Source organism: Protopterus annectens, chromosome 6.part1 (genome assembly GCF_019279795.1).
Source record: "Protopterus annectens isolate FY-2018-M chromosome 6.part1, PAN1.0, whole genome shotgun sequence".
NCBI classification, from domain to species: domain Eukaryota; kingdom Metazoa; phylum Chordata; order Ceratodontiformes; family Protopteridae; genus Protopterus; species Protopterus annectens.
Genome location: NC_056738.1, coordinates 418,031,281 through 418,047,380, shown reverse-complemented (window position 1 = coordinate 418,047,380; position 16,100 = coordinate 418,031,281). Strand labels below are relative to the sequence as shown.

The 16,100-nt window shown below is 41.4% G+C and overlaps 1 protein-coding gene across 1 annotated transcript in view; it reads left to right on the top strand.

The window, feature by feature from the left end:
- Window positions 1–16,100, top strand: part of CAPN1 (calpain 1) — a gene marked incomplete in the record, with an annotated part of 860,468 nt that overhangs the window by 423,010 nt on the left and 421,358 nt on the right. The window contains 2 exon segments of the mRNA XM_044075847.1: window positions 80–213; window positions 3,994–4,162. Coding sequence (XP_043931782.1) covers window positions 80–213; window positions 3,994–4,162 — 303 coding nt within the window.

The following is a 16,100-nucleotide window of genomic DNA, read 5'->3' as shown; positions in this document are numbered from 1 at the left end:
TATTTTTGTACAAGTTAATTTACCCAGTTTTTATGTTAAATTTATAATATTTATAATTTATAATGCTTCTTTTCCATAGCTTTGGCAGTTTGGAGAGTGGTGTGATGTCGTGATTGATGATCTGCTTCCTGTGAAAGATGGAAAACTTTTATTTGTGCATTCTGCTGCAGGAAATGAGTACTGGAGTGCACTTCTGGAGAAAGCCTATGCTAAGTGAGTATGTTCAAAGGAAGAATGCATAATGCTATCATTAATAAAAGTTCAGGCTTAATCAGGTGGAGTATTTATGTTGTGAAGCACTGAGCTAATTGTAAGCATATTTTTAAAAAATCATTATAGCCTAGTGGTCATTCACAGCAGTGTTCACATGTTGTATGCTTTCTTGCCAAATTGCTTACAGAACAAAAACAATATATTTTATATGAAAGAATATTTCTGCAGTAGGTAATATGGCTATGACTGATCACTAGGGTTATCGCAAACAAATATTTTAGCAAGTCATTTTAATTGGAAGGCACAATACATGAAAGTCATGTAACAATGACCAGTTATCTGCAGCTAAATGGGTGAGTGGACTGACCTTAATCTCTGTCACTTAAATCCTGCTGGCTGGCTTTTCCAGTCCCAGGCCATTAGTCAAACATGCATAGATAAGAATAGAGACAGAACTCCCATTTTTTGCACTGTAGACCCAAACAGTATGAAAGTACATTTGAAAGAAGTGTTAGTCAGGGTATCTCCAGTTTGAGGACTTAAGGGTCTCACAGGGAGAAGAAAGTCCAGTGTTTAATATGCTACAAACTCTAGGCCTTAGCAGAGGCTATAAATGAGGTTGTCCCCTATTAAGGAACTCCATATATACCCTGTCACAAAACCATTTGCTTAAATCAGCATTGAAGTTGACTAGAGGCTTTTCTATCAGAGACTTACCATTACAAGTGATTACAGACCCCCCTCCCCCATATGCATGCATAGACACCGAGACAAGGATGAAAACACCTAGTCTGTTAGCCATCACTAAACTTGTAATTATAATCCAATTTGAAGTGCATACCCACAAGGATCACGAGAAGCATAAACATGTAATATTCAGTTGTGCACTGGAAAGTGAAATGAGTTCTATAGAATATTACTGATTACAGCTTCTAATATGTAAAGTTGTTTCATTCTCACACCTGCAATTGCAGTTTAGATTTTCCTGTTGCATTTTTTACAGTAGAGTTGTGACCTTGTATGGTACTTAAAAGTTATTGCTGTAGACTAGCAGAGTACTTCCTCTGCATCACACTGCAGTCACAGCATAAAAAATAACCCCATTATTAGAGACTGAGGAAAACTTGCGCTTAATACTTGCACCCACAAAGATAAATGTGGAAAGAGGAAGCTGAAAAAGAAATTCCCATCCTCTCTAGCTTGTTTTTAAATGCCTGGAAAGCATAGAAACTCCTGATGCCTTGTTGGTATGTCTGCATGGTTGACTCTTGGGGTATTTCATATTTCAGAGGTAAATAAATTATTTGGTTAATGTCATGTTGTGGCCAGACTCTTTGTATATTAAAAAAAAAAACTCTTATTAGCATCACTGATGGTCAGGTTTGTAGCAAAAAGACTTTACTTTCAGGGAATGTAGGATTTACTTGTAATTTGGTTGTTTATTGCACGCTGTTGCCAGGTACAATAATACAAAAGTTGTGCTTTTGCTTTATTTCTTCTAAATGCCTTGCAATACAGGAAGGAAGACTGCAAAAATACAGAAAACTAATATGTTTGTATTTTGGTGGCTTTAAATATATCCATAAATATATCCTTACGAATATTCTTCACACTGGAGCATTGGACTTGGCAGAAGGATTTAAGACATGCATTTATTTTGGTTTCATGGTCACCTGACAAACCTTACTCAGTCTGCCAGCTGAGTACTCGTCTGTGCTTCAAGGTTCTGTCCTTTGTCCCTATTATTTATGGTATGTGACAGTAGCATCTCAGCCAGCAGCAAACCAGTTAGATTACTGCAACATGCAGGTGATTTTTTCCTTAGTGTGATCAGGGTGATTATGGATAAATTTACTAGAGTCTGTACCAGACATCTTTCCATTTCCTTATTGTGATCTGGCAGTGATGGTCTGATATCACAAATAATAAAGCAACATTTAACAACATGGCTGGGAGGTTGGTATAATGGCTAAGGTGTTTACCTTACAGGTACAATGTGCATAGCTTGATTCTTATATGCGTTTATTAGCTAGGCTTAAAATGTTTCCTCCCCTGAGCCAGTAATCAAGGAGCCTCAATCCTCACCACTGCCACCAATATGTGACATCCCTCCTTTGAGCCAGCAATCAAGGATCCTCCATCCTCACCACTGACACTTGTGGGGAACATTCACTTTAAACAAAAATAGATATACACAATAATTTCAGATGCAGCTCTCTGCACCAAGTACAATTTCCCTTAAGAGGACTCAGGGAACACATTCCAATCCTGGAGCTCTCCAGGCCTCAAATAAGACTCCACCTTTCTCTACAGACATCAGTGCTGTGTGTCCCTGTTTCAGGTAGCTCTCTCTCTCTCACACACACACACACACACACACACACACACACACACACACACCCCCTAACCTGGAAAAGGCTGGCACAAATTTACCTGTTATGCTATCGCTACCCAGACTATAAGGTAGATTCACTGCCACCAGCCGACTTATTTTAAGGCTGGTTACCAGGGTATCCAATTACTCTCAGTAAAATGTAATAGTTAAGTGGTAGTAATAACCAATTGGCAACACTTGCAGGGCATGCCGCCACAGTGCCACCAAGTAAATGCAAGTGTTCTCCAGGGTTAAAATATTTTCTAAAAGACCAGCCACAGTGAAACGTATAAATATATTTAATAATAAATAAAATAGAAAACATGAAAATACTGAGTATCTATTTACAGTAAACATCAGAGTTTCAAAAAAATAACACGGATGGAAAGACTCCGATACAGAAAAACAATATTTACCTAATGTCATTATATTTTCTTAACCTACTGAAGAATTACTATTCCCTATTTACTAGCTAGAGCAAAGCAGGATGAAGTGGATGAGTGTCTTTTGTCAGGTTCCCAAAAACAGAGTGCTGAGTGTTTCTGTAGCATCTCTCAGTCGTAACTAAAAACAATTTCAGTGCTGGCTACAGAATGACATCACATCTGGTCACCTGATTCTGTTGTTCCCACACCACCCCCCTGACTAGAAGCAGAGTCAGGATCTAGTACAAATGTGTCACAATACACGCCTAGAACTTTACTAATGCTTATTCCAGTATCTGGAGACTGTAAAATAATTCCAACCCTTTCATCCTTCCTGCAGAGACTAACCAGCCATTCTCTGGCACCCCAGGGTAGCTATTAATTCACCACTAAAGACAATAAGAACAGTATCCCAGCCAAGACATTTAGTTTTTACCTTCATTCAGGCCTGTGAGATAAGATCTTTATGGCCTAAGCCAATCATTTAATTTCAGGCTCCTTTTCTTAAGGTAAGCTGTGCTAAGCGAAACCCCTTCCCTTCCAGCATCCTCTGTTAACATATATACATTTAATCAGTTACAGTACAGTCCAATACATATGTATATTTCTTTTCTGCCTAGCAAGACTCACAGTTGATATATTTTTAACTCAAGCAACTTTACCAATACATTTTTAACACAATCATCTGTACAAGTCATTGTGATATTCAAATGACATAAAATTCTTTAAAAAACTCCAGCTAGTTATGCTGGCATATGTTACACATGCATTGACCTACTCTCTATGGCATAGCTGGCACTATGTCACATCATCACAGTCCACAAAGGCAGTTAGCCTAGTACTATATCTGTAAACCTATAATCTATGAACCTATGAACTTGGCTGCTGTTAGGTAGATATTTACTCTGCTTGAAAGCAAGCGGTCACTCCAGGCTGTTATCTTCCTAAGGGATTCATTGAAGATAATTTCTTCTGTTGCAGGGCCAATGGAAGCTATGAAGCATTGTCTGGAGGAAGCACTTCAGAAGGCTTTGAAGATTTCACAGGAGGAGTTACCGAATGGTTTGACCTTAAGAAACCACCAAGTGACCTCTTTTTGATTATTAAGAAAGCACTGGAGAGGGGATCACTGCTTGGATGTTCCATTGATGTAAGTACTTTAGTCTTAGACTTGTTATGGTGTGGTATGATTGTGGTTGCATAACTTATTGACCCAGTAAAATAATTCAGTTTGTGTATACTGGTTTGCTTACTTGACCCCACAGTTGTTTTAATGCATGTTACTACAGCACAGGCATTAACCTGTGTTGATTTTGTGAACTGTTCTTTGAGTTTTGTTACTGATTTTATCATCACTAAGTTAGAAAAATAAGGATGCTTGGGATAAAACTTTTGAATCAAATACAAATAAACTGATAAGCAGTGCTGCTGTTTGCTAATTTACACAGTTTATAATGTAGCAACTTATACTGTTTACTTGTACTTTACATGACCTGTTGATAAGTTTGTGATATCATTGATGAATTTCTGTGTTTTATCATCAGCTTTTCATTACTTTTCTAAATGCAGTGGTTATATTTTTGGATTCAGTACACAATAAGTGTTATTGCGTTTACTCAGCAGTGGTTATATTTTTGGATTCAGTACACAATAAGTATTATTGCGTTTACTCAGCAGTGGTTATATTTTTGGATTCAGTACACTAAGTATTATTGCGTTTACTCAGCAGTGGTGATATTTTTAGATTCAGTACACAGTAAGTATTGCGTTTACTCAGCAGTGGTTATATTTTTAGAGTCAGTACACAAATAAGTATTATTGCGTTTTACTCATTCTTCTTATTTTTTTCCTTTTAGTTGTTTTGTCTCCATGGCTGATGCAGCCAATTTTTCTTGATGCGCACAGTCCACCTTCATACCAATATAATTTATTGTACCCAAAGGCAGCTCCCATTTCCACTAGCTTACTTTGCTTAGCATACCTAAAGACAGCATCTTGTTTTTGTAGGACTAAAACAGGCATGATTCTCTTGCTCCCTCTTGTTACTCAAAGTGCAAGCTAGACTTTGTAATCTGGGTAAAACGACAAGAACAGTATAGTAGAGGAGATGGTGGACAACAGCATCAGTACTGACTGCAGCTCTAAAGGCCGTATGAGGAAAGGGGCAACAGGCTTTTGGGATGAATTCAGAGGAAGGCGTACCTGAAAAAATATAAACTTGGTGTGGAGAATATGAACAGAGGCTGGCAGAGCTCAAGCTTCTGTCACCTGAGATCAGACGCGCTGTCGATGTTGATGCAGAATATAAAGTCTGCATGCAGGAAAGAGGTGAAAGGGTCATCATTACCAGGAATAATACAGGCCATGAGGAGACATAGGCAACAGTTTATATAATGATTAGCTGTTTCCTACATATTTGAATGTTCTTCTTCACAGGTAGGGTTGTGTACCCATGGAATAGACATCTCATCAGTGAGATGGAGAAGGAATCCACAGAAGCATACAAGCTGGTATGGACAGATGACAAAAGGGTGAGAGAAGAAAAAAGCAGTAAAATGTTAGACACTTGAGTCTGACCATAACAGGCTTTGTCACCTCCTGCATTTGAAGTAGTATAATGTAATGCTTTGCACTAGTCAAACCACTGCAGTATGTTACACAGTGTGCATGTGGCGGTCTACATGGTTGAGTTTCTATGTAAATATGTAAACATGCACGTTCACGTGTAAAATACCTAAAACTCGCATGGCTATGCCCTTGCTACCCACCAGGTTGACCCATGTCATACACACCCTCTGACCCAGTCTCGTGCTTCTTTTCACTTCTGTCCCTTCAAGAAGAATTTTGACTCCTCCTTATAGTGCCTCACCTGTGAACACCCACACCAACAGTCAGCAGTTATACACATTCCAACTTTAAACCCAACCACATCTCACAAAACTAACCCTAACATCCACTCCCCAACCCCCTTTTACTTACATTTGTCTCAGTCAGTATTATTACTGGAAACCAGTACATTCTAAATACTACTTTACTCTGACTTAAACTATGGAATTTTGTTAAAACTTGCGACTACCAATGAATGTTGTACTTTGTAACTTTAAAACTATGGAATCTTGTTAAATCATGTGTTTTCCTATGAATACTTGCTTGCTATGTAGAAATCTCATAGTTGTTTGTTCTTAATCTGTGGAAATTTTCTCCCTGGGCCTCTGCTGAAAATGAACATGTGTCCAGTCTGACTCACCCAGTCAACAAATGTAAAATAAATAAATAAATAAAATAAAACAAAACATTGCTGTATCCGCTGAAGTTTACATGAATGTCCACTGTGTGGCAACCAAGATCTAAGATGTGTTCCCTGTCACTTACAGCTAGAACGGTCAGTGGTGCATCTTTAAACTTCCTCTTCACTTCCAGTGAACGTCTAACAGTACAAATCTGTTTCTGATGAACCCTGGTCAACATAGTGGCTAGCTGCCTTGGCTACTTCCCTTATTTGTCCAGTGTTGTTGACTGGCTTCATTGTGCATTATAGATTCAGCTGTGGGCCATACCTTGATGTCTATTTCTCTGGTGGACTGTCTTCATATAGTTGCTTTCCTTGCTTTCTTCTATCACTGCTGTAAAGAAAGTATGTTTGAGAACAAACTTTAAAAGTATTCAATGTTCCAGAGGGAGCAGTACTTTTTGTAGCCACCTTTGATTTTTCTGTCTCTTGTACCTCATTCCCAACAGTATACCTCGGTGCAAGGCACTGTCCTGATCATGTGTTCACATTTTTCTCTCACAGATTCCTCCTCTGGTCTCCTTGCATGTATGCTATACGTAGGTAGCCAGCAGTAGTTGAATGGAAGGGCCTGTACTTCTGTAATGTTTACACTATTCACAATGAGTAGTAAAAGCCTTGATGTAATGTGCTGACACAAATATTGGGTAGCCCAATAACTTAAGTTGCAGAATTTTGCAGCCATGCAAATAGTCTAGTATTAGCAGCTGCCTCCAAAGTGATGCAACCAGAAATAATTCACAGTGGGTTCTTACCTACAATTAACTGTTGCTGCTAAGTACCCATTATGAGTTATTCGGTACTTAACTACAATCAACTGCTGCAGGCTTCCAAAGACTGGTACTCTGCTAGAAGATGGAGTCTCAGAGAGAAATAAAATGAATACATGCTTAGGTATGCTGTGCGCATGTACATTGGTACATGTGTATGTATTATATATACATATATATGTGTGGGTATACATGCATGTTTCTGTGTGTGTGTCTGTCTGTCTCTCTGTATAAAACATTTTATGCTATGATCAGTTGGGCATAGCAGAACATTTTACTCTTCTATGGGGGGGGTACACCTTGGACATTGAATAGTAATGCATGTTGGTAGGATCAAATGTATCTGAACAATGCACTGTGTTTTTGTGTAGGACAACAATCTAGAGAATTATTTGATTGCTGCCATTAAGGTTTTAGAACCATAAATGAAAAGAAATCACAACTGGTACCCTCTCAAGTAATTACATTCCTGGGTGCAAGCTTGAATACAACTGCCCAGATGGCTTACCTTACGCCAGACAAACAAAGGCATCTAACAACATACTTCAAACAAATGGCAGCAAAAACCCAGTTATCTGCAAGACAAATTCTGCAGACTTTGGGGTTCATGGCATCCTGCATTCTACTAATTCCATATGCGAGACTGCATATGAGGAAACTTCAAGCAGTCTGCATTTAAAGTGGAACAACCTTACAAGATTTCTGCAAATATATAGAGCTGAGTATATTTTTCTGTATTTTCTGTATTTTCTGTATTATAGAGCTAAATTGTTGCTTATATATCTGTTGTCTTAGTGTTCTGCAAATATACAGAGATCAGTATATATTTTTTGGGTTTTATAATTTGCACTCTGATTCCTCACATCTCTGTTGAAACTTTTCCCCACCCCTCCTCCCTGTTGTGGTAGTAGTTTAAATTTGGTGGCTTTTGCAGTGCCCGCCGCACTGTAGATTTGATCTAGGACACTCCCCAGTCCCATCTCTTTACCGTATTCTACCTAACAAATCCTTTCTGCACTTGCTTTTAGTCCTTTTTAATTTAATTACATTTTTTCAAACTGTGTGGACTAATATTGCTACATACTCAAGTGTGCCAGCTTGCACTGCATGTGAATTGTTTTTACTACTGTTTTTGCTACTTTTCTGGAAAAAAAATTGTAAGCCTGTTTCCTACCTTTCCTGTAATTAGTGTTCCAGATACAGATTTGCTGTATCCAGGACTATTTGTAAGCTTCTGAGCCCCCAAGCCTTTCTGTGTTGGAGGGAAGCCTTCTAGCTTATCAGTGGGAGTGGTAAGCAATAGGTAACCTGTCTACCACATAAGGAGTGGTTCTGGCCCAGAATTTGTAGTTATTGGCCTTTTGGGCGGTCTTCCATCTCTCTCAACTTTCTGATTTGAAGGCCTGCATTTGCACTTGTTTCTGTCCTGTAACTCCTGGGCCCATCTCATTTGCTCACTCAAAAAAAAAAAAAAATCTGCTTTTACTGTATTTGTGTTTCTTCCTACTTTCTTTGCTTTTGCGTCATCTTAAAAGTACTCCATTGTATTTATTACTGCTTGGTGTAACTCATTCTAAGCCTTTTAGTTTAAGCACTTGGGCTTCACACCAGTTGTTTTACATTAAGAAGGTTTGTGGTCTGCACTGTAGTGGCAGAACAGGTAGCTTACATCCTTCTAAGTTGGGAACTGCTGATTGAGGGCTCAGTGTCTGTTATTCTAAAGTGTATTAATTCTGGTTTAAGCACTTGGGCTTCAGGCCAGTTATTTTACATTAAAAGGGTTCGTGGTCTGCACTCTTGTGGGAGAAGAGGCTGGACTCTGCCCTTCTGAGCTGGGAATTTCTGGTTAAAGGCTTATAGTGCCTGCATATTTGAACTGCTTCTTACTGAAATTGGTACACCTTGTTTGCTGTAGCATAGACTAGATCCAGGCCTGCTGAATCTAGCTTTGTTTGTATAACTAGCACTAATCCAGGCATTCTTTAAAGTATTCAATTGTATTAATTACTGCTTGGTAGTAACTTGATTAAAGTGTAGCTATCATTCTAAGTCTTTTGGATTAAGCACTTGGGCTTCAGACCAGTTGTTTTACATTAGGAGGGTTTGTGGCCTGCACTGTGGTGGCAGGACAGGTAGCTTACATCCTTCTAAGTTGTGAACTGCTGATTGAGGGCTTAGTGTCTGTTATTCTAAAGGTGTATTAGTTCTGGTTTAAGCACTTGGGTTTCAGGCCAGTTATTTTACATTAAGAAGGTTTGTGGTCTGCACTCTTGTGGGAGGAGAGGCTGGACTCTGCCCTTCTGAACTGGGAATTTCTGGTTAAAGGCTTATAGTGCCTACATATTTGAACTGTTTCTTACTGAAATTGGTACACCTTGTTTGCTGTAGCATAGACTAGATCCAGACCTGCTGAATCTAGCTTTATTTGTATACTGCTTGTTTGTTTGCTTGTTATTTCCCTGAAACGCTAATTCCACCTAAAACGTGGCTTTTCAGCACTTCTGTGGATCCCTAGTGGTATCTGCATTGCTTACTGTACTTATTTCCTTGTTTCACTTGAAAGAAAGTTACTGTTTGTCGTTTTTGCATTTAAGTTACCTGAAACACATTGCATTTAAGTTACCTGGCACTTGCTCACTAAAGCAATTATATAAGTCAGCACTAAAATATTAAAAGCACTACACCCTCACAAACTCCCCTTGAGTACCTCATTCCCCATTGGCCCTTTTTTCAATTATAAAGGAATTCCCAATACTATTCTAGCATGTCCAAAGGTCAGTTGTCAATCTCCTCTCCGGTCCAGCTGGTGAATCTGGGAATCTTGAGGCAATGTTACAACTGCCTCATGTACACAGACAACCCTCTCCTCCTCCCAACAAATTCCAACACATGTGAGAGATGCAACCATATAGCCATACTGGAGACTAATCTCTCTCAACTCAGTACTGGCGAAACCAGTCAGGAGGAGAAGGAAATCACACTCGCTACAATTCCAGTCTCACATAGACCTACCACGACAGCAAACCAAAGACATAAACACACAAAAACATACTCGGAGGCTCTAAATAAAAATCTGCCCAAGCAGCAGAGACCTCGAAAGGAGACACCCATGCAACCGCTACCCCAAAACAAAACGTGTGCAACACATAGCTCACAAAGCCAGTGTGCCGAACAGTCACAACAGGAGAAGGTCACGGTGAGCTGCTTGTCGGGCGCTAGGATCCGCCACATAACACAAGCACTCAGGTCACTCCAAGGCAAGTACAAATATGACTCAGTCATTGTCCATGTTGGTGTGAATGACCTGAGACGTACCTCCCTGGACTACATGAAAAGAGACATGAGGAGCTCTCTGAGCATGTAGCCCAGGCCGGTATGACCCTGACCTTGAGTAGCATCTTACCCTCACCAAGAATGATGCCACAATATGAAGACAAGATGATCAATTTCAACAATTGGCTTAAGTATTGGTGTCATTTAAAGGGGATCCAATGCCTGTCAGCCTGGGATGACATGCTCGACAAGCCACGATGCTTCGCCAGGGATGGCTTGCACCTGTCACCCCTGGGCTTTCGGATATTGGCAAAGGCTCTTGCTACCCCCATAGTGCCTTTTTTAGGCAAGGCTCAAAAGACAAACCCACCTCCATAGGTATCACAAGGGATAAGAAACTGTGTAATGCTACTCAATGCCAGAAGTCTAAACCTCAAGATGCACGCACTCGAAACTCTCTTTAGCATGGAGAAAATCAATATCTGTGCAGTAACAGAAACCTGGTTCAAGGCTCCAGAGAGCACCCCAGCACTACCAGGTTATACCTCATACCATGCTTTTCAGCCCCAAAACTTGGACCGTACCACAAAAGGAGGGGGAGTATCAATATTCGTTAAAGATACCCACACCTCCAGGTTGGTGGCACAGCACAAAGCATCAGAGACTATCCATGTGCAACTAACAGTGGGTAAAACTGCCTTCCAGTTTATAGCCTGCTACAGACCACCCTCCCAAACCCAGGAACCCCACTCGGCCTTCCTTGGAACACTGGAAAATATGAAGGTCTCGCCAAACACCATTATATTGGGCGACCTCAACTAACCAAACATAGACTGGGAGCATTACTCTAGCTCCAACACCCTAGCCCAAAGTTTCCTAGAATTTATAAACTCAAATGCTATGGAACAACTTGTTACCACTCCCACAAGAGGGGAAAACATACTGGACCCTGATCATCACCAACATGGGGACTCTTTGCTCCAGACCAGAAGTGTATCCCTCACTGGTAAGATCAGACCATAAACTAATCTCACTGGATATTCACATCCCGACTCCACCCCCTGCCCTGAAAACCACAGTGAAAAACTTCTCTAAAGCAAATTTCACACTCCTCAAAACTGAGGTGGAATCCTTCAAAGCCCCCGGGCCTGTGGAAAATATGGCCCAGACCGCAGAATCCTTTATAAATGCATTCTATGAACACCTTCAGGAATGCATGGATCATGCAGTCCCAAATAAAACCAAGACCCAATCCTCCAAAGGCAGGCGTCCTGTCTGGTGGACCCCAGCCATAAACAAACTATACAATAGAAGGAGGAAGCTACTACATGATGGAGCAAAATCCTAAAAAGGGAAGGCATCTCTGATCAGTATTAGCAAAAAACTACGGGCACTCATAAAATCATCTAAGGCCAGCTTCGAGAGAAAAATTGCACAGGACACTAAGGATAATCACAAGGCTTTCTTTAGTTATGTTAGGAACCTGGGTGGGAATTCCCAGATATGCTCAGAATTAGTCCAAAATGACAAAAAATACACTGAACCCACAGACATTGCCAACATCCTAGCTGACAGGTTCAGCGCAAAATTCCCCCCCTCCCCACCAAAAGGACAAATATTTATCCCAGCAGAGGGCTGCCCCCCTGACATCTCAGATGCTCAGGTAAGAGCTGCCCTCTCCAAAGCAAAAAACACAGGATCAATGGGACCAGATGGTGTCCTGGGCTGCGTCCTACATGAACTCCAAGAAGAGCTAAACCCAAACATAAAACTACTGTTCAATTTCGGCCTTACTACAGGATATGTACCCAAAGAGTGGCATACAGCAACAGTGGTCCCTCTCCACAAAGGTGGTGCCTCAACAGATCCTGGAAACTATCGCCCCATAAGCCTGACTAGCTTAGTCTGCAAAGCTATGGAAAGGATCATCATGGACCTCATAAATAAAGATATTGGGGACCTACAGACACTGGATCCTACCCAGTTCGGCTTCGTTAAGGGCAGATCCTGCCTCTTAAACCTGGTTGATTTCTTTGAAACAGTCATCAGGGCCATTGACGAGGGGAAGGTGGTCACCACAGCCTACCTGGACCTCGCAAAAGCCTTCGATACAATACCCCACTCGGGCATTATAGATAAGCTCACCAGCTTAAATATAAACCCCTATGTCACTAGATGGGTTGCAAACTGGCTCAAGGACAGAACCCACATGGTTAGAATTGCTGGAGCCATGTCAGACTTCAAACCAGTTACAAGTGGCATCCCACAAGGCTCAGTCTTGGGACCTCTCTTGTTCGGTATATATTTCTCGGAGGTACAGGCCAACACGGAAGGACTGTGGCTGACTAAGTTCGCAGATGACTGCGAACTTGTCGCCATAATCGACTCTCCAGCCGACACAAGCATCCTCCAAAAGGGCCTCATAGAAACAGACAAATGGTGCCAGAGCCATGGCCTCAAGCTAAACACCAAAAAGTGTATAGTCATCCCCTTTGGAAAAAACAAAGTGCCCACAAATTACCACATAGGTGGTAATCCATTAAGTACAGAAGAAGTAATTAGGGATCTGGGGACCCAAGTTGATAGCAATCTCTCATTTGACAACCACGTGGCCAAAGTGGTTAGAAAAACATTTTATATAGCCCACCTAATCATGAAGGGATTCACATCTAGATCAGGGGAGGTCATCGTGCCTCTTTACTCATCCCTCATCAGACCCATAATTGAGTACAATGCTCCTTTCGGGATGTACCTTACCAGACACCTGCAGCAACTGGAAAGACCCCAAAAGTACCTCACCAAGAGGATTATAGGGCTCAAACAGATGCCATATGCTGCCCGGTTAAAGAAACTCCAGCTCTACTCAGTGGCATACCACCTGCTCAGAGGCAATCTGTGCCTGACGTATAAAGCCATGTCCAACCCGGAATTAATGGACATGCTGCACCTCAGAAAATCCAAATCCCATCGAGCTACGAGCTCGAGAGACTTGAACCTCAGCACTGAAATAAATAGGCCATGCTGGAGGGACAGATTCATAACCCAGAGGCTCCCTTCACTCTGGAATAAAATCCCAGACCAGGTTAGGCGGAGTCCCTCATTGACTCTCTTCAAGAGGAATCTTGGTGAGTGGATGGGAGATCGTAGGTTTACCCCAGGTATCACTTCTCTGTCACTGTTAGACAGAGGCACAGTAAACTAACCTCAAAAAAGGGCATAGCAAAATTAATTTAAAATGGGTGGTGAAAGCCAAACACACTCTGGCTAGGCTTATAAATGCCCTAGGGCAGATAGCTTAGTATGAACCTATGAACCTAAAACGTTTATGGAGTCAACATTGTCACAGTCTGGAAACAATGATCCCTCTCATTCCCTGCTTAGAACAGGAGTTTCTTTGGTGGGCAGAGACATGTCACCAAAACAAGAGACTGTCATTCACTCTACCCCCTGCCACCCAAACCCTAGCTACAGATGCATCAGACTATGCTTGGGGGCCCACCTGGCGGGGAGATGCATTCACGGCAAATGGAGCTCAAACCAAATGCATCTGCATATCAACCAGAAAGAGATGCTAGCTGTTCAGAATCCTCTGACAGCCTTCAAGGGCTTACTTCATCCTGGACAACTACTGATAAAGACAGACAACACCACAGTTATGTGGTCCATAAACAAGCAGGGGGTACACATTCCTACCCTCTTTGCAGACTAGCCATGGCCTTGTGGAACACAGTCTTGACTTACCAAATACATCTTCAAGCTCAATTCCTGCCAGGAAAACAAAATACTCTCGCTGACGCCTTAAGTAGAAATCTTATGGGCCCGCATGAATGGAAACTGGATCAACAAATCTTCAGCATGTTAACACAGAAATGGGGGAGCCCAGACATAGATCTATTTGCCTCTTCCCAAAATTTTCAGTTGGAGAAATTCTGCTCAAGAACTCATCACAAAAAAGCATGGAAAGTGGATGCTTTATCCTTCAGCTGGAAAAACCCATCAGTCTATAACTTTCTCCCTCTGCCTCTACTCTCCCAACGTCTTACTAAAAAATCAGACAGGAAAAAACAAAAATGATCCTAGTTGCTCCGGACTGGCCTCGCCAGCACTGGTACCCACTTCTAAGGAATATGTCTCAACTTCCTCCATGGTACTTGCCTCAAATACCTTATCTACTGTCAAATTCTGCACACTCAGCTCCAAACTCTGAATCTTGCAGCATGGCTGATCAATTAATTATTCAAACATCACCTCTCAGTAAATCTGTGATGGATGTCATTTAGGAAGCCAGTAGGCCTAGTACTAGAAACTCTTATGCTGATAAATGGAAGAGATTCTGTGCTTGGAACCAAGCACAAGGAACAGACACAGCAAAGTCAAACATTCCTCAGATTTTGCAATATTTTACTGAGATGCTTGACAAGGGCCCATCTTTTTCTTCAATAAAAATCCATGCCTCTGCCATCTCAGCTTATTACAACACAGAAGCTCCCCTCTTTTCTCATCCTCTGCTTAAACAGCATCTCAGAGGGGCCAAAAATTTAAGGCCTCCCAGAAGATCACCAACTCCTGCATGGGACCTCAATTTTGTGCTGGAAAAACTCACCCTGCCTCCTTTTGAACCAGCAGCTACTGCGGATATAAAATTTCTATCTTGGAAAACGGCTTTTCTCTTGGCAGTCACTTCAGCAAGAAGGGTTTCAGAATTACAGGCCCTCATGGCAGTGGAGCCTTTTATTACATTTTACCCTGACAGGGTGTCCTTCAGGACCAGTCCTTCTTTTATGCCGAAGGTGGTATCCAGTGTGGCTCTTAACCAGACCGTTCACCTGCCAACATATTCCCCAAATCCGCAGAACAAGGGGGAGCAGATTCTGCATTCATTTGATATACACAGACAACTAAGATTCTACTTAAACAGGACCAAATCTCTAAGGAAGTCTGAGCAACTACTGGTAGCATTTGCTGCAGGGTCATAGGGGAAGGCTATATCAAAGCAGACTGTTTCTAAGTGGATACGCCACTGCATTCGTTTCTGCTACTTACACCTTGGTAAACCTGTGCCCAAGGGGATCAGATCACATTCCACCAGGGCTGCCTCTACTTCAGCAGCTTTTCTCAGAGGGGTTACAACCAAAGACATTCTAGAAGCTGCTACTTGGAGCTCTGTTCATACCTTCACAAAGCATTATCATTTGCCTCTTTTCTCCAAATCCAGGGCAGGCTTTGCCACTGCAGTTCTGCAGGGCCGTATAGTCGCTCCTAATGCTGTTTAGTTCCATCCTCCCATCCATAGCTTTGGGATTCTACCCAAATGTAATGACTGCAACAGTGAAACATGAAGAACATAGTACAGTTGTGTACACTTACCATAAATGTAGATGTTCAAGTGTATTCACTGTTGCAGTCTGGGTTACCCGCCCACCATCCCCCTTTCTATACCTTTTCTTTCCTTCAGTATACACTAAAAACTTTGTGGTGTATTTGCTTTTAGATGAAGGTAAAATTTATGTTGCTAAAAGTGCATTTATACATATTTCTGTTTATTTATATAGATATGTATTTTTTTTGTTCCTCATTTGGGGGGCACCTGACATCTGGGGCAAGAAAAACTTAATAAAATGGCATCAGCTGCATGTTTTATACTCCTGACGACCTGACATCATGGAAGAGGAGACTGCAACCGATGCAGGACCCAAGCCTTTGTTATTCAGGCCGACTGATGGCAACCTGCCAGCAGATTACCCAAATGTAATGAC